Source organism: Leptodactylus fuscus, chromosome 3 (genome assembly GCF_031893055.1).
Source record: "Leptodactylus fuscus isolate aLepFus1 chromosome 3, aLepFus1.hap2, whole genome shotgun sequence".
NCBI lineage: Eukaryota > Metazoa > Chordata > Amphibia > Anura > Leptodactylidae > Leptodactylus > Leptodactylus fuscus.
Genome location: NC_134267.1, coordinates 109,155,937 through 109,181,239, shown reverse-complemented (window position 1 = coordinate 109,181,239; position 25,303 = coordinate 109,155,937). Strand labels below are relative to the sequence as shown.

Below are 25,303 nucleotides of genomic sequence, written 5' to 3'. Positions count from 1 at the left end.
CCAAATAGGCCCATTCATTTGGGCCTAATCCGGAACAGAATCCTGCGACTGGATGCCCGTGCATTGTATGTACTGCAGCGGCATCCAGTTGCGGATAGACGTTTTTTGGACTGGATTCTGAGGTGGCTACCACGTCAAAATCTGGTCCAAAAACTCCTGTGTCAACTTACCCTAAGGATATGTCCACATGAAGGAATTTATCTGCCTCAAAATCAGCACAATATTCCAACTAGTATCAGCCTCCACTCATTTCAATGAGAGGCACTGATTTTTCTCCTTAGGTGATTTTTGGAACTAGCAGAAAAAAATTAAGTGTCAAGCTTGATCTTCAGACAGATTCCACATGAGAAGTCCTATTGAAATGAGTAGGAGGTGGGCAATATTGCAATTTGGCCTGTTGAAGAATTTTCCTGTGGCAGATTCTGTGACTGATTTGGTAAAGAGGAAGAATTCTGCTTCTGAATTCTTAAGGGATAGTTCACATGGCGGACACCTTTTCCACAGTGTGGCTTTTTCGCGAGGCTAGCCGCGACAGGATGTTGATGCAATGCATCAGCATCCTGTCGCGGCATCCTACTCCTGATTAGGCCCGGATGAATGGGTCTAATCAGGAGGGAGTCTCGAGCCGCAGATGCCACGGCTAACTCAGCTGTGGAATCTGCGTGAAGATAGGGCATGTCGCTTTTTTTTCCCTTCTAGGGAAAAAAACTACGAGTGTCTCCCATTGAAATGAATGAGAGGCATTTTTGCAGGTGAATTTTGGGGCGTATTCTGCATCAAAATCTGCCTGCAAAAGACTTTGTGTGAACATACACTTAATCGGAATTTTTCAGCTTCTACAAATTCTACCATATGAATCTATCCTTATCATTACTATACTGTGGCTCCTGTTGACCTGAATATGAAATACACAATACATTATGAATTTTTTGATATGTAGTGGTATGTAAGTTCCATTTTTGCAGACATACTTTATTAAGTTGTCAGGAGCTTTGTCATGACCAAGTTGCTTCATAGTTTACATTGTATTATTTTATGAACTGTTTAAAATGAACTTTTAATATTTTTTATTAATGACTGGTAGAGGTTTTACATTGTGGAATCTCAATATTTGCAGGTGATACTAAGTTATGTGAAGTATTCAACACAGAAGAGGAGCATGTAATATTACAGATGGATAACAATAACAATTTACAAGGGGCAAATATGTGACACCATACTGTTACTGAACAAAACTTAGTATTTCAAGGCCAATATTAGCAATATTACTGCAATCCATAGGATAAGTAATACTGCCACACCTTGACCACATAGTGACTAAATAATACTTCATTCTGTTACTGAATAAAGACCATTATATTATGTGGTATACGTATATATCCCTATATTCTATAAAGGTGCCCCACAGATTACATTGGTGATTACAAACCAGTTACATTCAGTGATTCCCAGGTCACGTCTTCTCTGATTGTTGTCCTGGTGCTCTGGGGCACATGGAGGAGAAAAGACAGTTATATATTCCTTTTTCTCCCTAATGTGACCCAGATCACCATGACAACATCTTCAAGCTACAGGGGCCTCTGACTCTGCCTATGCCCCTCACAGTAATAGTTCCCCACACAGTAGTATTTGGCCCCACACAATATTACAACCCACTTGTACCCCACACTAAAGTAATATCCATTATGTTCCATACAGTAGTAATGTCACACAAAAGCCCCCATTAGTCCTACATTGTGCTCCTATATGGTAATAATGTCTTCTTTAGAAGCCCCCATACAGTAGAAATTCATTTTCTGCATGACTTCTATCATTAGTTCCCACTTTACACCAATGATAACAAGTGACAAGGTGCTCTTCTTGAAGCCCTTATCCAGTGTCGTAACTACCGCCATAGCAGCAGAGGCAGCTGCCACAGGGCCCAGGACATTAGGGGCTCAGTGACAGCCGCTACCGCTGCTATCATTATACTCGGGGGTCTTTTCGGATCCGGGAGAGGTAAGAAACATAAAAAACACTGTTACTTACCTCTCTACGATCCTGGCCAGGCCTCCTTCCTAGTTGTCTGACGTCTCTGACATCACATGAACCCGGCCTGTGTCCCGGGTCATGTGATGTCCGACGTCATTGAAGAAGGATAGCAGTGGAGGCCGACAGCGTAGGAGCCGGGGGACAGGTAAGTAACAGTAGTTTTTTATGTTTTTATTCCCCCGGGTCTCCAATTATTATACTCTGGGGTCTGAAAAGACCATGGTCATGTGATTTACAGTCCATGGTCATGTGATGAGGACACAGGTGAACAACTGATTACCAGGCAGATGTCTGATTACTGTGCTGTGACTATAACCTGTGTGCTCATTACATGACCATGGACCGTAAATCACATGACCATGGACCGTAAATCACATGACCATGGTCAGAGTTTTATCCAATAGAAGTAACAGAATGAATGACAGCAAGCAGAGATCTAGAAAACCGTGAGGAATTGATACAGAAAGTATATTGGAAAATTGCATATCTTTTTATTGTACATTTGTTTGTCAATGTTGGTCTGAAAGTGGCCAATCCCTTTAAACTTTCATAGTCTAAGAGACATACACGCTTTCAGTTATGCTTGGTTCACAAGTGTCAGAGTGTCTGTCGTTGTTTTCCATTGGAGGATCAGAACAATGGACACACGAACTGCTAAAACATTGGACATGTCCAGAGCCCAATGAACCCCATACACTATAATGGAGCCTTTAGAGTGTATGTTCTTTTTAACTGATCTAACAGCCAGAAAAATTTGGACTGTATCACAGGCCAGTTAAAACCTCCATCACACACCAGTTATTGTGGTGAATATAGCTTTCATGTCTCAATATGCTCACCTAATGTTGCACTATTTAACTAGACATTTATTGGTTTTGTCTGGAATATGTTGTCATTAAATGCCCTATATCGCGCCTTCTTTGAAGGTATTCATCTGGGAATCTTCCTGGCATACACCTCATATGGGAGATTAGAACATGACTACAAGATCAGGTTACACGCAGGGTTTTTTGTGCTCTCTAACCATGGAGATACACAGATCTGCATAGGAGCTGAATAAAAAAACTGATAGGATATTTTAATCAAGAAAATTATCTTGCATGAAAAGTAGCAATTTTTTTTTTATTCTAGATATATTGGTACAATAAAATAAATGAATTGCTAAAGTGCACATAGAGTTTAGTTTATATAATGCAGAATAGCTCCTCTGCACCATGGATCACAGGCATTGCATACTAGACACTAAACAGAATACACAAAGATGATGCCAGTTAGGAATTAGCATATATTTCCATTATAGCTCATGTCAAAAAACTGCTGTGAGTTGTAATAAATATGTAGGGCCAAGGCGTCCTCGCCTCAGCCAGCCCACATCTGCACAATGTGGAGAGTGAGGTGCAGAACATTTACTGCAAGAAAGGACCCTGCCCCAAACGTGCACCACAATATCATCTCTCTACTGGCATAGAGGGATTGAGAAATATCCCCCCGTGTGTGCAGTCTTTGGATCTCACTGTTTTCATTCTGCCACTTTCGATTGGCATTTAACATACATTTTTGGACCACATCCCAACCTTCTTAGCATTAGTTGTACACCCTTATGATATCTGTTGGCAGCATAATGATAACCTTAAGGATTGTTTCATTACTTAATATTCTTATCTTGTGCGTATTCTGCTTCTAGATCTTTTACATTAAATTCTATCTATTTTGAAACCAGCCCTGAATGAAATAGATGAATAAAGCATATTCTCTGCATTCTACAGAATAACATATATTTATATAGATAATACTGACTGGCCCGCTGTATATCTTCTTATTGTGCTCACAATCTCCAAACAATGTCCTGAGCCAAAATATAGTAGCATTAAAGAGAGTGCTATATGTCTGGCATAGTGACAGCAGTTGCAATGACTTCTCTGAATGGATCGCCTAATTGGCTGTTTATCTGCAATATTTTCAAGCACAGTTTGCCAAGACATGATTTACAGCGAGCTTGAACAGCTAATGTATTCACATTCGATTATTTTGTGCTGGTCAGGGGTTCTCTGCCAGTTTGAGGCTATTATGTTCTTTTTTAGAATTAAATTGAGTTTTTCTTTCATGTGGCAGATACTAAGTTTTAGATGTTGATTTATGGTATCCAGTATATTATACAATCTATTTAAGTGAATAAACAAAAATTGCCCATTAGCTTTTAGCGAATACGTTTTTTTCTTTGCTTGTGTATGATAAAGATGCTTTTGATAAAGATGTGTTCTTTATCTGTGCAGATGTCATACTGTGTGCAAGTAAGAACACTGAATATATGCCAAGACTCATAGTAAAAACTGAAATGATTGTATTATTGACAAGATTTCTCAGTGTGAATTAGGACCTCTCAGATTATCATTGCAGGATTTTTAATTAAAACAAGGGATTTGCAGTGGAGATTTGTTTAGGCTCCATTCATATCACAATTTTTGCATCCATTTAGCAGATGCAAATAATAGGAACACAAAAACAAGGATGGAAAAACATAGTAGTCATTGATCTGTTTGTAAACAGATGGTCATCCTTTTGCATCGTTTTTTTCCATCCATTAAACGGATGCAAAAATATGATGTAAAAAACTTAAAACCAAAATATTGCATACATCTAAAATAATAACTACTTGACTACAAAAACACGCTGGTACCACTAGTCCAGACACCTACCCCGGACTGTTTCCTATTTTAATTAGAATAACACCTTTTTACTTTATAAGCCAACATATTCAGCAGCATTTTATAAATTATTGGGTACATGTACAGACAAAATGAGACACAACAGAGTAATATATCAATACACACAATAGGAGTGAGGGCCTTCTCACAACAGCTTACAGTTTAGGAGGTAGAAGAGGGAGGTTCTTATTTTAGAATATTTTAATCTCTGGGCATGTGCTTGTACAGTCATTACATTTAAAGTAAGGGTCTCTGTGTTAGTGAGCTGGGTCTCAAGGCTTAATGGCATAAACATGCCTTCAGGGTATGGCATAGGGTACAGGGCCTGCGGCCAGCTGGAAATGGCCAGGGCTCCAGACCACCATGACAGCAGTTGGCGAAAGCCTGGTTCCCGACCACTAAACATACTGCTAATGTAGATCGCCAGGCTCCTTTCCATTAGATGCCAGCACAGGGAATGCGATAAAAAAAAAAAAATGATGCTACGTGGGAGCCACTGCATAGCATATAATGTTATAATGCTGTATGGTGGCCACTACGCAGCATATAATGTTATCTGGGGGCCACTGTAGAGCATATAATGTTGTATAGTGGTCACTACACTACGGAGCATATAATGTTGTCTGGGGGCCAATGTAGAGCATATAATTCTGTGTGAGGGCCACTGCAGAGCATATAATGCTATAATGCTGTTTGGTGGCCACTACGAAGCATATAATGTTGTCTGGGGGCCAATGTAGAGCATATAATTCTGTGTGAGGGCCACTGCAGAGCATATAATGCTATAATGCTGTATGGTGGCCACTACGAAGCATATAATGTCTGGTGGCCATAGTAGAGCATATACATCTGTGTGCGGGCCACTGAGGAGCATATAATGCTGAGTGGGAGCCACTGCAGAGCATATAATGTTGTTTGGGGGGCACTGTCGAGAACATAATGCTGTGTGGGGGCCACTATGGAACATATAATACTGTGTGGGGGCCACTGTAGAGCATATAATACTGTGTGGGGGGTCAGTGTGGAGTGGCACTATTAATAGTATCAGACTAATGTTGAGCGAGTAGTATTCGATCGAATACCTCGCCCGCCTAGGAATGCATGTAATCATCCAAACACCAAAGGGTTAAACACATCGAATATTCGAAGCATTTAACCCCTTGGTGTTTGGCGTATTACATGCATTCCTATGCCAGCGAGGTATTCAATCAAATACTACTAGCTCAACACTATATCAGACCCTATTCACACGGTTGAATCTGACACTGATTTTGCAGCAGATTCCTCCCTTATTCTGCCTCCTATTGAAACTAATTGGAGCAGGAAGCTGGAAAAAAAAGTGTCCTGCTGGATCTTGCCACAGATTCTGCAAATGATTTGGAGGCCACGGCTTAAGACTCTTCACCAGTTAGACTTATTCATTTGGGCCTAATCAGTGGTGGAAAACCACAACAGAATGCTGATGTTCTGCACCATGAACCGGGGAAAGAAAACAAAGAAGAATCCGAGGTAGATGTCTGCTTCAACTTTCTGTATACTTTCCGATGTCTGAATAGGTTGTATCTACTTCTACTGGAGTGCACTGTAATACAGTCCATTTCATACGTCTTCCTAAGCAAAAAACACCCATCTTCGATTGTTTTTTTTACTCCAAAAGGGGCCCACTGGGGCTCTGTCACCCAAGGGCCCACACAAACCTGGAGCTTGCCCTGAGTAGAGACATGCCCCTTTGGCACGTAGAATTTTAATGATAAGTTGTCCATAAAAATTGCTATCTAATCAGGAATACTAATAGCAGCTAAGGCTACGGTCACACTAACATTGTGAGACCATTCAGAGACTCTGTCCCCATTCTGCTTAAAACATGCAGAGAGAAAAGTCTGCTTGGAAATCCATCTAACCCCATTATAGTCTAAGGTTGGATAACTTTTATAAGTGCGAACCTAGCGTAAAACAGACAAAACAGGAGAGCCAAGAAGTAACCTTAAGCTATGATATTACACAACATTTAGTTGCATGTGGTTTCAATATAATTTTGTTTGAGGGGATTGCATTTGTCTGTGAAAAACCCTTAAACAAATATGTGGTTATTAGAGATGAGCGAGTACTGTTTGGATCAGCCGATCCGAACAGCACGCACCATAGAAATGAATGGATGCACCTGGTACTTCTGCTTTGACGGCGGCCGGCCGCTTAACCCCCCGCGTGCTGGCTACGTCCATTCATTTCTATGCGAGCATGCTGTTCGGATCGGCTGATCCGAACAGTACTCGCTCATCTCTAGTGGTTATTTTTTTTCTATAAAAATAGTTAAGTATTTTTGATTAGATTATTTTAGGGACTGATGTGACTGAGAGTAATTTGTTGTATGTATGTTATGTTGATGCTATGTCAAATTGATTTAATAAGTCTATTAGGATTATGGTATAGAGATTATTGTGTATATAATGTGACTCCTGTATGTTATTATTAGTTAAGTATTTCAGGTATTTCATCAAACCCATTGAGGTATACTGTACACTAAGGTGCAATGAGACTCCATATATCCCATATCATTCCGTGTGCTAGTATTATGATATCATAGTTCAGAAAATTTAGTTAACCAGTTATCATTCATTAATTGGTTAACTAATTTTGTAAGATAGATAGAAGATGTAGAATTATCTACAAAATTTAGTACATGCACAGTATAGGTTACTATTTAGTAAAAGGTTTTACAATACTGGATAACTAGAACTGTAAACTTCTTGTTCAGATCAGTTAAATTCACCAGGGCTTTCCTTGATACAATTCAGAGAGTCTGTGCTAATGGCCTGTCAGGCGAAATTTCAAGTCAGGAGGATCCAAAGTGCTTTCTTACCTTCAGGGTTCGGCTGGTTATTTTGCCGTTTGTTTATTGCTGGCTGAATGGCCTCTTTACCTCTAAAAATGAACATGCTTCAAGGGAGCTGCCAGGCTGGATGGAGGGGATTCACAACGAGAGAGTCAGGAACTCCCAATGGTATTGGTTATTGCACTTAAACTTTTGGTAAGGGGTGTTTCAAGAATCCATAGAGGTAAAGTTCCAGTATTATTTTTTTGTTTTTCACTTCTCACTTACTGTAGTATTTGCTTATTCCCAGGTCGACTGGGAATAATAAAGTATATTTTGTAACATATAAAAGATGTTATTAGCATTTTATGGTCCATTAAGTAAGCCAATAGTTCTTAATTTATTATAAATGAATTGATGCCATGGCTGCTTTACAGTTAAATGCACCCTAGAGGAATTATTCATCTCTGTTAGTGGGTGCCTATATACATGTAGGGAACATTGGACTTCAGACATATTTAAAAGAAATCCATAGAATGGGAGGAGTTGTAGAAGTAAGGTTTAGTATGTTTAGTGTTTACTTTAGTATGAATGAAATGCCACCATATTTGGTCCATGAAATACTCTTTACTTCAACTCTTCTGATGTTTTTGGTGTCTGTGAAAAGATCATTCACTTGGATGAGTGTTTTATATTTCTTTCTTCTACTGAATTTAAGCAGGAGATTATAAGAAGGCATCACAACATCCCATTCTAGTCACTAGTTTAACTTGGCCAATATTCTTCCTTCCTGCTTCCACAATTGAGCTGCTTGAAGCGAATACATCTAAACAAAAAGCTTGTAATTCTGAGCATCTTGCTACGTCATCCAGCTGTGCTTTCCCTTTCTGTCTTCCAGCTTGGCTTTTCTGACAAACTGCTGATAAAGACATCATTGTTCTGTTGTCAACATGGTACCAACCTCCTTTTTATATTATAGTGATGGGTTGTCACCAGAAACCACAATCACCAAAAACATCTACCATAGAGCGGACCCAAGACTAAGCACAAAGGGAATTTAAAGAAAATGTTAGATACTAAATGATGCATAACAATAATGTAATAACACATTAAGTTGGCTGCAAATGGTTTTGTAACATTTAAATGGGCTATTACCATATTACTGAGAATTTTTACTTAGAAAGTGATCAATTTTCAGGGCCGCTTCTAGGTCAGCACCCCTGTTTTTCTGACCTAGAAGCAGGATGGTGTCATGTGATCCGTACTATTCATTCACATGTCAGCACATAGAATTGATGATTGAAGTATTTTTTTCATTGGGCTGGTATTACAGTCTCAAACTACAAAGAAATGAGTTTATTATTACGAATGATTAATGATTCGGGCTTTAGCACATCAAATATGTGTAATGTATATTTACACTTTAGAATGGTTTGGTTATTCAACTGACGGAATATACCCCGCAGTGTCTAGGCAGTATTCCTCTCATAAGCCTACTCCACAGCTTCTCACAGCAATTCTTGACTGACAAGTCGACCACCAAATCTGAACTTGAGCTGAGAAAGTGATAGTTTTTAGACAAATCCCCTTTAGAAGTCAAATAGTGTATGTTTTCCATACAGACGCCAGATTGTATTTGTATGCAAGCTGGCTCTGAAAATGGCATAGGTTTCCTTTAACACGATGCATGTGCTGCAGCCCAGATGGAGGGAAGCGGATGAATGGAGCAGTAGTGGCAGATGACATGCCACTAGATTGGCCGAGTACACTCAACCACTCTTCCCAGCTCTGCTCCTACACCGGACACCAATGAGGGGGCCTGCTATGCTACTGGATTGTGGTGGTAGAAGTTTCCCCCAAGGTGCTTCCAGCTGGAGAGGGGACCTCTCTACTTTGAGCCGGTATGAAAGTGTTCTGAAGGGCCCTGATGGTAATTGCAGGAACAACTCAGGAAGGCAGTTGAGCAGGTGAAACAGGTTTTAACTTTACTCAGTAACTGAACAAATAAAACAGCAGCTTAGAAATGGAGGTTATAGTCTCCCAGTATTCAAATCTCCCAGCCTTGGTCTTGGGAGGAGGCCAAGGGATATTTAGGCACTAGTGTTCTACTCCAAATCTAACTACACTCCTCAGCCTCCTCCAGGAGCAGATAGTGGGGGCTGTATTCCAGGGTAGTCCTGAATGGGATCTGGTTACGTTCTAGAAGGTGCTGGGACAACAGTTCTTGTCAATGAACTTCTCTACTCCTCCTGGCACATTGATCGAAGTGTAAACAGCTGGTCTTCCTTGACTCAGGGCTGTCTTAAGATGAGCCTTGAGTTTGAATCTTCCTCCTCTGGGGTCTAATGGAGAACTGCTAGGCTTCAGTGTGTCAGTGCTGGCACTCTCACACTGTAGCAACTCCAGACGGAGGCTGTAAATGTTCCCCAGGAGACTGAAGTCTCCCAGACCCTGCCTGTGACAGGCCAGGACTGTACCAAGTACAGGGTTTTGAATAAAGGGGGAACCAGAGGAAAAACAACAAGGGGAAAGCTGCAAAACAAATACATACCTAGCAACCGTCCCGGATTCTGCAGGACAGTCCCAGATTCGGGGTCTTGTCCCTTGGTCCCGGTTGGCGGGAGGTATGTCCTGGATTCAACTCATCTGCGTCTGTTGAGGACGCAGGTGAGTTGAATACAATGGTGAAGCAAAAGCCATCCGTGGACATCCGCTTCCCCACTGTTCCTCTCCCTATGCTCCAGCCCCAGGTGCTGTAGGCATGATGTGATGACATCACTCACATCATGCCTGCAGATCCCTAAGCAGTCCAGGAGAAGAGACAGCAGAGGAGTATAAGGGATTTTATTTTGTTAAACTTTAAGGGGGGCATTGGGAGTGATAAAGGGGACATTAAAATGGTGGTAGTAGTATGGGGCAATTAAACTGGGGACACATGAAGGGGCAGTTAAACTGGGGGCATTAAACTGGGGACAGATGTAGGGGGCAATTAAACTGGTCACAGATGAAGGGGGACGTTCAACTGGAGACAGATGGACCACACATTTAATCCCTCTTTCTGTTCTTTGAAAGTTGGGAAGTATGCAAATACATTGAACACAGTACATGTAGACAGAACATGCAAACATAACCAGAGGCACAAACACAAACACATTATGAGCAGGAGCACTCTGGGATGCTGCACATGCTGCAAGCACCATTTTTCACAATGTCTAATATTGAGGTATTTGAGACTGTTAAAGATGTGTAACTTCCTCTGTTTTCACTTAATATCAGAGGCAAAGCTAGACACCAGTATTATAAATGATATATGATAGGCGCCTTGTTCTAAGTGGTGCATGCTGCTGTTTCAAGTCATACCTCAGCTTGATATCAAATTCCCATAGTAGTTAGCTTTACAAAATTTAACACACATTTTGCATATTCTCACGGACTATGGTTGAACTTATGAAATGTTTTAACAAATTATAGTCAACACTAAGTAATCTTGAAAAGTTAGTTGGATTTATTGGAGTAGTATTGGTCTTCTTCATCCTGAAAAAAAATAAATAAATAAATTTACAGAAAGAAAATGGTGCATATTGCTATAAACATCTGTGCCTGCTTATGGTACTTGTAATTCTTATTTTATGCGTTGACCAAGAAGCAACAAATTTATATTGGGGTGTGTGCCTTTAAATAAATTTGCTTCATTTTACTCCAGCCAACTTCAGATTCAGCTTGGCATTTGGACAGCTAGTCTTAGGCCGGGGCACTGCGTCGCTAAAATGCTGCATTCTACAGTACCTGAAAAATGGATGGGATTCTGGCTAATCCCTTCCACACCTTGCAGAAAAAAATTTGCAGCGGACATGCTGCAATTTCAAAAATTTGAGTGTGTCAATTATACACACGGAAATGCTGGCAGTTTCCATATAGGTAGAATAGAAGCAGAAAGTCCGCAGAGAAAAACTAGGCTGACTTTCTTTGAAAAACGCTGTGGAAAAAAACAGTGCGTTACTGCTACAATCTTTTCTGCAGCATTTTCGGCTTCCGCTTACTATGTGGGGCCTTAGCCTTAATAAATCTCCCTTCTGTGTCAGATCTTCTTTTTGGAATTTCTTGAAGAAAATCTTCTCCAGATAGGTGTCGCGTTCTATCTAATTAATTTCTAAACACTTCTAATTACCCTCCTGAAGAATACTTAACATATTAAAAGAAGAAAAGATCATTTACATTAATGAACAGCAATGCAATGGGCCTACATCTGTCTGTCTTTTTGTGTAATGAATCAATTATATCTGTGTGTAATTACTCATAACGCTATGTATTGAGGAAGTGTCTTGTCTGTCTCAGAGGACTCTTGCATTGTAAAACGCACCTGCAGTGATCTGCTTCTTGGAAAGCACATACTACTCTTTAGCAATTACCAATAGGAAATGTGTCTTGACATCATGACATATATGCAGCGGAATACTTAGAGACACATATTTAGGTTTGCACCATTATTACCTCCTTTTAAACCAATTCAGCTGATATTTACTGAATTTCCATGCAATGTCCCCTAAAAAACAGAATGTTAATAAATGAATGCAGAAATATTTGAAGATTGTGGAAAAATATTTGAAGATTGTGGAATATAAGAAAACAGTCGCATGACTTACCATTCACTTCATGTACGATTCCTTCCATATCACATAATTGTTTGTCTGGTTTCCATATCATATCTGCTTTAGTTTATACACTGACTGCTGTGTGGAGGTCTAAGGCTAGTTGCAGATGACTGTGCTGCAACCAGCCAGACATGAATTAAAAGCATGGGCAAAATCACGGCCGCAAAATAGCGCGGCGCATACGATCCCCGCTCCCATTGAAATTGATGGGTGCGTGTACGGCCTGTAAAAGCTCCTGCGGCGTAGACATGCCACATCACGCGGCACGTTACACCTTGTGAACCCTCCCTAAGGGTGAATTCACACGGAGTAAAGTGGTGCTGATTCTGCCATGATAACTTGCAGCAGAATCAGTGCTGACACAAAGACTCCTATCGAGTTCATTGGGTTCCGTCTTCTGCGCGGAGCAGATTGAAATCAATGTGTTAAAAAGCCTCCCATTGATTTCAATGTGTTTCGCGTGGAAGACGGAACCCATTGAACTCAATGAGAGGCTTTTTATCAGTGCTGATTCTGTCGTGAGTTATCAAGGCAGTATCAGCGCCACTTTACTCCGTGTGAATGCCCCCTTAAAACGGATGAAACTGTCAGTTTTTAACATCCATTTTTCATCAGCCTGTCAATTATTTTTCATCACTTTTTTTTTGCTGTATGTTTCTAATGTCAGTTTTGTATTACTTTGTTGTCTGTTTTTAACCTTCTAACCTATTGATCTATTTTTTTATTCAACCCACTCATCCATTTTTAAGAGCCTTCAAACAGATGCAAATCCGTTTTGACAGACAATAAAGAAGGACCAATTGACTTGTGTTAGTCTGTCCATTCGTGAAAAGGGAGAAAAATATTACATGTGAAATATTTTAACAGTCCATTAAAATAGACTGTTAAAAACACATCCTAAAAATGGATGTAGAACAGAAGTTAAGAAAACATTTGTTAAACATCCATTTTTCACATGGTTTGTACCCAGCATCTGATACTAACAGTTTTAAGCAGCAGTGTAACTTGAGGGGGTGCAATCACACCCAAGACTAGAAATCTTAGGGTGGCCTATAAGAATTGGCATAATTATAGGTTTACCTTGGTGATAGTTACTACCATGCCCATAAACCAGATGAGGTCTCCCTCACAACATTTAGGCCCCATGCACACGACTAAGTGTGCTTCCAATGTGGGGCCACGTTTGTGGCAGAGTGACATCCAAGTGCATTCTGTGATGCATTCATGGCTATTGGGGTTTCCTAAACATTCCGTTCTGATGACACAGATGATTATAAGGCAGGTTCTATTCTGCTCCATGTCATCAGAGCAAAATGTAATGGAAGCCCCCATAGACGTAAATGCATAATGGAATGTACTCGGGTGACACTCCGAAAACATTTGGCTGAAAACTTGGTCCCACATCGGAAGCACACTTGGCCATGTGCATGGGATGCTAAGACTGATTACGCTTCTTTGATCTCCTTTCTGATTTCCTTTTATGATACAAGGAGAACATTATACTTATAATGACAAAAGTAATATTTGTTCAGCATATTGTCAGGGAGGAATTCTATGAGGGTGGCAGTGTCAGAAAAGTGATCATGATTGCTGTGCAGGGACACTGATATGGGATAGGAATTACGGGAAGCTGGTACACAGACAAGCTGGGCTTTTGCACTAGGACCCATGAACTTTTAGTTTTGGTGTTAAGCATTCAGTTGCCTGAAAAAATGAAACTAATCTTGGATGTGATGATGAATGATATGGTCATTGCAAATGTGTTACTCCATTAACTTCTATACCTCGCAGGTGTCACCTGCCCATAAGCACGTAGTTTTAGTGTACTTCTGAATATGTGCTAGTAACTTGGGCACAAGAGTCTTGACTAGCTATAGTTTCGTATCAAGTGAAAGAATCCCTCCAGCCAGATGAATAAGACTAATCATCAGGGACTCACAAGCCGCTTAATCCGTGGCAAAATGAAAGAGGATGATGTTTTTTTTCTGCATCTTGCTGTGATTTTGGCTAGAATGTGCAGCGGATTCAAGGGTGGAGTCTGCCCTGAAATCCTATATGTGAAAGTATCCTTAGGATGGGTTCACATCTGCGCCAGAGTTTCTGTTTGAAGAATCTGCTGCAGTGACTGTTGAAAATTGCCAGATGAATTAGTGCTGAGCGTTCATCTTCAGATTGAAAGAACATACACTTGATGGATCCCATTATAGTCAATGAGGTCTGATGTCCACCGTTGGTGTCCGCTATTGTAGCAGTTGGTTTATCCGTTGTTCTGATCAGAACAATAGACACACTGGCGCAGATGTGAAAGCAGCACTTAGCTAGGAATCTGAAGAATTATGATAGTAGAGAGAAATATAATACATATACTACATACAAAAGGGATATAGTTTGGTGCATAGCAGTGTTATGACTTTTATTAATTCACATCACATCATTAACATTGTTGTTATTCTTATTACTATTAATAATAGTAACAACAAAACATTGTTAATTTACCACAAAGAGCCGTGATATTTTTTATCCTGCTTTATGTAACTCCAGAAAGTAGAGTTCTTTGGTAATTTTTGCAGCTACCTGTCCCTCTTCTAGTGGTAGTGACTGTAAGCTATGCCTAAGGCAAGAAGTCAATATCAGCTAAAACCAGAACTTGCCCCCAACACATTTTTGGTCATTAATGCAATTATATCTGTGTCAGCTGTATAACAGAACAAAAACATTGATTTTCCCACTGTAATGTATAATTCTGTTGAAATGTACTTGTCTGATTTCATGTTGAAATACAGTGCATTAAAGGTACAAGTGTAAGAAAAATGACATGTAAGGACAAATATTACAAAATACTATGAAGATTATTTTTTGTGGTTACGTTCTCCCGGCTGTATCCACCAAGAAAAATACCCTGCCAGTGCACGAGGACAGAAATCAGTGGACAACAAAAAAAGCATGGAGCTAGGATTACCCAAGCAAAATAATCCCATTTTAGTGACACAATTTCTCATCATCTTTTTAGCAGTCTTTACCTGCTATCTGTGCTTTGCTTTATCTATGGCAAATGAGTGTAGAAAAAGTGAAGCTAATCATATGTTTGTCACGACAGCGGGAAATACACTTTAGTGATGGCACAATTTCAGAGGGACACAAACAGTGCAAAACTAAAGAACTTTGGGGTCACTATAGGAAATGATACTGATAGCTCAATATCAATATATAGAGAACATGCGTATGTCTACGTTATCTTTATACTATACTACAAGATGTAGCAGAGGTAACCCAAACTTCTGCAATGGGTTAAACTGACACAACGTGATATCTTATCACAGAATACAAACCAAACCAATGATAAGCCATTGAAACAACATTTTTCTATGACTTTTCATTACTTTTTTGCTGTTCAGGTTAATTCTGTTGCATCTCTCTGTGCACACATGTTATATCATTAATACATTGTAATACAGATATAGCCAACTTAAAGAAGTTGTTCAGGCACAAAAAATATTTTTAAAATAGGCCAGGGGAGGTGAAGCAAATAAAAAATAAATCATACTCACCTGTCCCCGATGCGCTGGTGTCCTCCTAGCGCTGGGCAGGCTTTTCAAAGTGAAACTCCCGGCCGGCTGTGATGTCCTGATTCATAAATCACTTCCACTGGAGCCATTGATTGGCCTTATTATTACTGCTGAGGCCAATCAGTGGCATCAGGAAGAGACCCTGGGACGTCACAAGTCACGTGCCTTTCACTGAGGCTCATGTGTGGCGGGGATTTCTGCCGGAAGACAACAATGGACCGTCAGGGACCGCACTGGGAGGCAGTGGACCACTGGGGAAAGGTGAGTATGATTTTTTTGATTTTTTGTCGCCTCCCCTATCCTATTTAAAATATAACATTTTTGCCAGGACAACCCCTTTAAGCCCGATAATGTTCTGCTGTGTGATAAAACAACAGCCACTGAAAAGTCAATGAATCACTGAAGCTAAATTTACTGCAATCATTTATTCCATGTGTAATTATGAATTTACTCTTTAAAAATAGAAGTTAGTGAGCGGCTCCAATTCAGCTTGTGTACATGCGCAGTGCATTACCGTGTCACAACCCTTATTTGCCACAGGAGCCTATGCTACTTTGATCTACCAGTCCAGCTCTGGACTGAATTATGTTAAGAGTAGTTTAGAGTTGTGAATTAACACAAAAGTTAAAAAGGTCCTTAAAGGAAGTCTGTCAGCACAACAATAGCTATCAAAATAATGACAGCAACTTGTGGTGCTGCTTCTAGACTTTCCAAAGTTGTCTTCTTCCGCACTGCAGCTCCATTTTTATAAAAATGAGTGTTTTATTCTTATTCATATTAGCTGAAAGGGCTTTAAGGGCGTTTCCTCACCTGCTGGGCCTTCGCTGTCACATCCAGATAACCACCCCTGACTATCAAAGTGGGAGATGTCACTCAAGCACTGAGGGGCAGAGATTGGGGGCATGTATATAGAGCAAAGAGTGATACCCTGGCAGAAGAAACGCACCTAAAGCTTTTTTCAGCTAAGGCCCCACGCAGCGAAGCACAGCTAAAAAAAAGCTCTGTAAATGCATTGTATATTATTCTAGGAATTTTTTCTTTTATGTTAAATATAACAGCTAAAATTGCCGTACCGCGTTTTTCAAAAATGCACAAGGTATTGGAAACACAGCTTTTCCACAATGTGTAGATGAGATTAGTGAAACCTCATTCACTTTGCTCATACTGTAAAAAGAAGCATTTTTTTTTCTGCCGTGTTTCCGTAGTAATCCAAAATACTGCATTTCTGCAATGTGGGGCCTTAGCCTTAAGATACATTTAGAGAAATATAAACCACTTACAATCATCTGTACAACACAAGTACAATTGTTCAAAGTGCTGTATATGTAAACCATTTTTCTCTTGTGTAGGAATGCCAAATGAAACACTTACTGACCAAGTTATCAGATCCCAGAGACCTGGCTTAAGTTTTACTCTATCAAAAGAGACTAATATTTCTGCTGATGCCATGTCTTTTATGTGGTTTACTGGAGTACAATGTTTCACAGGAAAGAAGTTGAATGAGCTCACATCCATTCAGCTTTTAAGTAGTAGTCGGGCAAAGTGCCATGGAAATATAAATAGCAGGCCCCACAATGAGACTAATTTAACTTTCTTTTTTTTTATCATGCTGCATCTTACAGTGAAACAAATAGCTGAGCATAGTTTTATCAAATACCAATCCTGACTGTGTAGCACACTCCAGTATGTGTGGTGTTGTTATATTACCACATCCCATTGGAGTGACCACCATCTTATATTGTCTGACATGGAACAATTTGATGCTTCTAGAGTTTAACCTATTGTATTAGTTTTATAGTAGTTGCTCAGTTCCCCTTAGAACCTTTCTTCAAGTTATGTGATAGTTCAAATGGTTATACTGTATATTTACATGTCTAAACCATTGGATCTACTGCACTATTAGGTACCAGTCATTTTAGTGTATGGCACAGGGCAAATTAATTTACAAGATTTTTATGTGTGAATGTATCTCTGTGTGATATTGGTGTCACATGCAGTCTATGTAGTTGAAAATAATCAGCGGTACCTGCAGCGAATGTTACCAAGATAAGTACTTAAAGAGTTTGTCCAGGATAAAACTTTTTTATTAAATTAGGCCGGTGGAGGTGAAAAAACTCCCCAAAAATACATAGTCACCTGTCCATTGCTTCCCAACCTGGTCCTGTCGTTTCAATGATTTTTGCGGTGGAAGTCCTCGCTGTCTGTGACGTCCCGGGTTCCTTAGACTGCTGATTGGCCTCAGTGGTCACATGCAGCAGAACTTCTGCTGGAAGAAAACACTGGAGAGGCAGGACCAGACCTTGCCGGGAGGCACTGGAGTGCCAGGGACAGGTAAGAATATATATATATTTTTTTTTCGACTCCCCGTCCTAATTTTACATTTTTTGGAAGACAACTTTAAGTACTTTATTTAAAGAGAACTTTGCACCACCATCAACTCCAACAGTTTGTATCACTCAATAAGCGCTACTGATTTTGACACAGCGGGATTTTTTTCTCTAGTCTCCACCATTTCTGAGCCACCAGTGACCTTAGTTTCAGCACGCAATATGCTAATTAAGCTAGAGTAACAATTCCAATTGCACTGGAATCAATGGAGTGACACCTATTGAAAAAATACAATGATTTGAAGTTGCTGGTACAAACTAGACAGTCTTAGAGGGTCAAATGTTCAATGATAAATTTGGCTCATCTGTCTAGTGACATACTACAACACCTATTAGTTGGCTTAGTTTCCAACAAACTGATTGCATCAAAATTTGGGACATTGTGTTACATTTTTAGTATTGTTTAACATTCCATCCAACATATTAGGAAGCCGGAAAAAAAGATTCTGCATAGGGTGCAATTGGAGGAAAACTGCATTTGAGCCACTTTCTTACGGGTGTTGCTGTTAGCGTGCAATGTGCAGTAAAAGTGACATGTTCATTATATTCTGCAATATCACAGTGATCCCAAATCTATGTAGATTTTAGTATCTCTACAATAGATGAAATACTGCAACACCCAGAATGTGAATCACCGGAGCTGTGCTGACAGATTTTAACATACAAGATAATAGAATGAATAGTCAGCTGTCAATGACAATGCTTTTCTGATTCAGGTGAATACAGTACTGTATATATTAGAAAAGCATCTCATGTAAAAACACTGATGTAGGAAATACAGTGTAAGAAATTTTGGACTATGACCCCATAATCCATGTACAATTTTGGATGCTACTTAGCTCACAGTTATCTACTTGGTACAAAGTCCACACAACTTCTCCAGTAGAAAATTAAAAGATTCTGCACTTAGTACCTGCATTCTGCTGTCCAAATCATTGGCTTTTTTATTGCTAAATCCAATGTGTTTCTACAAAAGTAACTTTTTCACTCATTTTAGACATTCATGTATTACTGCTATAGATGTTTAACAGCTTATAAAATGCAACGTGATATATGCTGCTGCTCTGTACTCTTCCATTGACTTCCCAATGCACTTCCAAATTGCAATAAGTAAAGTAAATTAAGTCCCTGGCTGCTTAGAGATTGAGTTAATTGGACTGTCACACATGACAGGAATAAGGGATCGGATGTTGGTTTGCTATTAATGACTATTATCATAAAAGGTAGCATCCTTAATGAAGTGTAATAACATATAAGCAGCCTAAATATTGCTTAATGTAGTTATATTTGTGACCAGTCAAAGTTTGCATTATTTCTCTCAAAATTCAAACATATTTGGCAATGTGTTAATTTATGAATAATTGAAACTGCACAAACATCATGGATGGGTAAATGATACATTTCTTCTATCCTATCCAAAATGAAGGCATCAGGAGAACTGCTGACATCTGTTTATCTGTTTATAGCAATGGCAAGAGAACCCATATTAATTCTTGTTCAAAATGCCATACGAAGGAAAAGCATTAGTGCAAACAAGAGTTGTATTTGAATTGTAGATCAAGTCTTAGCCATCTGTGAGAACGGATGGTGTTGAGAAATTAATGTGTTAATGAAATCACAATAATTTCACAGAAGCAGTGAACAGGAATCTTAAAGATTGTGGTTCTAGAGTGGTTGTGGGATGGATAATAGGCAATGGCTTTTGGTGCTGGAATGTTGTTTGAAAAACAAGCGACTACCTTGTCTTACCTGGTAAGGTTAACAGTGAATACTATGCAGTGTGTCAAAACCTCTTTGATCCAACCACCCTATTTTGCACAGAAACGTGATCTAACAGAGGTATTACTCTCAAAGAAAAATCTATACAAAATACAGGTTAAAGTGTCTAATGGGGTCAGCAGCAAAGTACCCCACATCAGTATATTTCACAAAATCGTGCCTAGGACTAATAAAATAGCATTAGTACTGTAAACAATCCAGCCTAACACACATATGTAACCATAGGGGGCCCAACTCTTTTTTAGTCCCATGGTGATCTATACATTTCCTAGATCAAGATGGCCCCATAATTCTTGGTCATGGCATGGATTCGCCTCTCGTTCCTGGTCTCCAGCATGGTATCTGTTTAAACTGTGGTCCTCAGCATGGACTCTCTCTCGTTCCTAGTTTCTATGGAGCAAAAATATACTTTCAAAACTGATACGCATATTCCGTCTACAGTATCTTTCTGGCTATATAAAATTAGGAGCATTAGGATTTGTGTGAACTCACCTGAATGTTATGTATTGTTGACAGATTTGACATGTATGATTCATCTTCCTTACTAATATTAATATCTGTGGAGACAACGGTTGGACTCCACAGTTTATCACCATGGTTATAGGTAATTTACAACCTACTGTGCACAGAGCAAAATCATGTTAGCTTTGTAGTAGCATAAATGTAAATGTGTTATGTAAAAGAAAATACATAAATACAGAATTTTATTTTATTCCTTAGGAATATATAATATAAGCATTAAGCATTGAAAAGCCTGAGATGAGTGGAGCGTTAGGAAATGTCTGTATAGTATATGACATTAGGAAAAAGAAACAAGTTAAACTGTATTGAACTGATAGCAGTAGTTGTCGTATGCTATTGTTGTTCCTTCTCACATTACTGACTCTTTTACTTTATTTTAGGTATGTGATTGGTGTAAGCACATACGGCATACAAAAGAATACCTGGACTTTGGAGATGGAGAAAGAAGGCTTCAATTCTGCAGTGCAAAGTGTCTCAATCAGTACAAAATGGACATTTTTTACAAAGAAACACAAGCCAACCTTCCAGCTGGACTGTGCAACACATTACATCCTCCGGTTGACAATAAAGCAGAAGGCACGGGGGTACAGCTGCTAACTCCAGATTCCTGGAATATACCGCTGACAGATGCTCGAAGAAAGATTCCTTCCCCAGCGTCTGCAGCTGGCCAAATGCAAGGTCCTGGATCATCAGCCTCAACCACTGCCTCCCCTTCTGAAATTGCCAACAGCTCAGTTACTAAAATCCCCACACCGGTTCCCAAATCCATTCCTTTGAATGAAAGCCCGAATATAGCACCAGTTCCTGTCCCACCACCTGCCAGCATTGTGCCTCCTATGGGTGTGCCACCCAGGAGTCCTCCGATGATTATGACAAATAGAGGACCAGTTCCTCTGCCCATATTCATGGAACAACAAATTATACAACAGATACGCCCACCATTTTTAAGGGGCCCTCATGGCTCAAATCCTAACAGTCCTTTGCCCAATCAAATAATTCCTGGTATGGGTCCACCACCAGGTGGTCCTAGAGTAATGGGACCTACATCAAGTCCTATGCATAGACCAATGTTATCACCTCACATTCACCCACCAACGACACCTACAATGCCAGGCAATCCAGCAGGTTTGATGCCACCACATCCACCTGGAGGTCCTATACCTAGTCTTCCTTTTCCTCCTATGGGTATGATGCCAAATGGTCCTATGCACATACCGCAGATGGTAAATTTTGGTTTACCATCTCTTGCTCCATTAGTGCCACCTCCTACCCTTTTAGTGCCATACCCAGTTATTGTACCCTTACCTGTTCCAATACCTATTCCCATACCTATTCCTCATACGATGGATTCCAAGCCCCCAAACGACTTCTCCAGTAATGGAGAAAACATCATTCCAAGTTCATCAAGTGATGGCCCAGGAGCAAAGCCAAAGGAAAACTCTTTGCTTTCGAGGGATTCCAAACAAAGGTCTGTAAAACCTTCGGACAATTCACCTGGTGGTTCAGGGCTCTCTTCTCATCTGGCTTCAGATGTTCAAGAACATTTAAAAACCGAAATAGTGGATTTGACTTTGAGGACAGTAAGCCCTGAAAACAGTAAACCTAGCATCCCTAATACACTTCAGGTGCCACAGGATGGGGTCATAGATTTAACAGTGGCACACAGGTCTAGACTCCATAATGTGATTCATAAAGCTGTTAACACTCAGTTAAAACTTGAATCTGAACCCATCAGTGTTGTAAACTTAGCTTTTAGTAACTCAGATAGAACCAACTGTAATGACTGTATGGATGGTGGAAACCCAGCGGAAACAAAGTTGTATCCATCCAATGACTCTAATTTTTCTGGTTCAAACTCCCGGGCTCCAAGTACCCCAGGGCATGAAAGCAGTGCAGCAGTTTGCAATGTAATTGTAAATGGTACAAAGAACACAGAGGGCAGTAAAAACTCTGACAAATCACACGAGCAGAAAAAGACATTAGAAAAGGAGCCAGTAGTCAGTGAGTTGGAATCTGTTAAAGAAAATAACTGTGCTTCAAATTGTCATTCGGAGCTCGAAGTCGGCAAGAAGAGTCTTGTGGAAGAGTCTCTGACAGCAGGGGACAAGCAAGATCCTAATCTAAACAACCCTGCAGATGAGGACCATGCTTATGCTTTGAGGATGTTGCCTAAAACAGGCTGTGTTATCCAGCCTGTGCCAAAACCAGCAGAAAAGACTGCAATATCACCTTGTATAATCTCATCTCCAGTTCTCACCACAGGGACAGAAGATTTGGAGCCACCACTGAAAAGGAGGTGTCTCCGTATTCGAAATCAAAACAAATAAAGGTTTGTGAAAATGTTATTTATAGAATTTTGTTGACTCAAGATTTGATGATTATTGCTTTTAAGGATGGAACAGAATTCACGTCAGAAAAACAAGAAGACAAAATGTATTACTACACCATTCTGTGCCCATATTATTTCTAGTTAATAGTCTTTATCATTGCATTTATTATTTCAGTAAAAACTGCCGCATATGTGTCACTGAGAGAGGCGGCAGCGGCGAAGCGAGGAGCTGACACAGGTCAGCTCCTTGCTTCAGCCGCGTATGTGTTCAACTCAGATCTGCGTCTGGACGCAGATCTGAGTTGAAACAGGACATACAGTGACTGCTGCCGGTGGCACATGGTGGCGGGCCAAAACCGGCCCCCCCCCCCCATTTTTAAATTTGGCCGGGCCCCTGACGCCAGTAGCAGTAGTACTGGCCTATCGGCGGCCCTGCCACCAGCTGTAAACCACCACGTAGTGACTATCAAAAACAGGGGCAAACAGAAATGGATTAATGAGTGAAAAATGTCAAACATAAAGCTGAATAAAACTTATTTAATCAACTAAATCAAGTTAAAAGAAGGATGAATAGTCCCGCAATGAACCATTCACATATTCTGAACTAGCTTCTGGTGACAAAATACCTATCCCTGTTGTCTAAGGGTGTAATGGAAATTATAAAATTAATTAATTAATATTAATTGACTTTTATTTAAAGCCGGCCCCAGACGAATCAGCTGAATGAAGCTACTTCCAGAGCCTGCCCTATAAAATACACAATACAGGGGCAGAAGCAGAAAGCTTCTTCCCCTACATAGCGGCCGGGCGCCATCACTGCTGCTCAGCTCCCACTGACTTCAATGAGGGCCGAACTTCAGTGACAGCATGTGGCCACTATATTAAATAATAGATTCTTACTACAGCCATGAATAAGCATTCTCTGAAGGAAATTTCTGATTTCTGATTGAAGAAACACTGAACATTGATCTGTACAACTGAAAGTCTGAAACATGTAGGGATGTAGTGTGATGCGGTTTATGCACGGATGGCAGTTTCATTCATGTCTGAATATCATCTAAGGGTAATGTGTCTCATTAGGGAGAGACAGCACAGGGATTTATTAGATCATGCATGCCATGCTAAGTATTTTGGATAAGGAATATGCAAATAAGACCTCATTGCTGGAAAAAAGGAACTTACTACTAGCGCCACCTTTTGGAAGGTAGGCTATGAATGGAACTGCTGTTCATCTAAACACTAAGAATTTTTTGGTATTGATGCTAGTATAAACACATCATACTCTAGTCCTACCACTGGTTAAAAACTGCGCCAAAGCTATATTGTGTAAAAGTTATATCTTTATATATTATATTAATTCATTTAGCAAGGTTTAATGACATTTTACTTAAAAAAGACATTAAAAAAAAGCTAAATAAAAATGATCTTGTGCCTAAAGACCTTTATGCTGTGCTGCCATCTTGTGACCGGTTGTAGATTGGATGAAGTACACGTCATCCTTTTAAAACCTCTGTAATAGACATTTACTCAGTAGTGTGGATCTTTATGTGGTTCACTGTGGAACTTATGGGATTTATATTGTTTTCTATGGTATATTACATAAGTGTCTGTTCCACAGTGTCTTACACATTAAGTAGATGCTTCAGTAATAGCTTTTACTTTAGATGGAATATTAGGAAATAGTGTGTTTTATAACACATATAAAAGAACACGTGCAGAAACATGAAATGTTAGCGCCATGCGCCGTACACATGTAGCATTTGGATTATATTTTCCAAGTTCACTATAGTGACAATTTATATTCTACAGGGGAATATTGATTCTACATCAGCATCTAGGACTACACCATGGAGTTGTACTTTACAAAATCATACCTTATATTTATAGTCATTGACAAAAAAAAAGTTTTACAAGATAGAAACCCCTCACAAATTAAAAAGAACTGTACTGTACTGTAAAACAAAATGAATTATATACAGTCTTGGATGGGCTTTCCCTTATTAAGAGTGACTGGCTATAAAGCTATGTTTTCAGTGAATATATACTATTTTTACTTAAAGGTATTGCTCACTTTCAGACCAATATTGAGAGACAAATATGATTGTTTTTTAAGAAAAAAATTACCAGGCAGATGTCTGATTAGTATGCTATGTCTACTGTGTAACGAGCTGTGTGCTCATCACACGAGCATGGATTGTATATCACATGACCATGGATTGTATATGACATGACCCTGGATTGTATATCACGTGACCAAGGATTGTATATCACATGACCATGGATTGTGTATCACATGAGCATGGATTGTATATCACATGAGCATGGATTGTATATCACATGAGCATGGATTGTGTATCATATGAGCATGGATTGTATATCACATGAGCATGGATTGTGTATCACATGAGCATGGATTGTGTATCACATAACCATGGATTGTATATCACATGACCATGGATTGTGTATTACATGACCATGGATTGTATATCACATGATCATGGATTGTATATTACATGAGCA

At 39.7% G+C, this 25,303-nt stretch overlaps 1 protein-coding gene across 4 annotated transcripts in view; it reads left to right on the top strand.

The window, feature by feature from the left end:
• Nucleotides 1-25,303, top strand: part of SOBP (sine oculis binding protein homolog) — a 134,946-nt gene that overhangs the window by 96,653 nt on the left and 12,990 nt on the right. For all 4 annotated transcript variants that reach the window (XM_075268132.1, XM_075268130.1, XM_075268131.1 and 1 more), the window contains one exon: nucleotides 20,835-22,783. In XM_075268132.1, coding sequence (XP_075124233.1) covers nucleotides 20,835-22,781 — 1,947 coding nt within the window. In that variant the 3' untranslated portion in view covers nucleotides 22,782-22,783. The remainder of the gene's footprint in view (nucleotides 1-20,834; nucleotides 22,784-25,303) is intronic.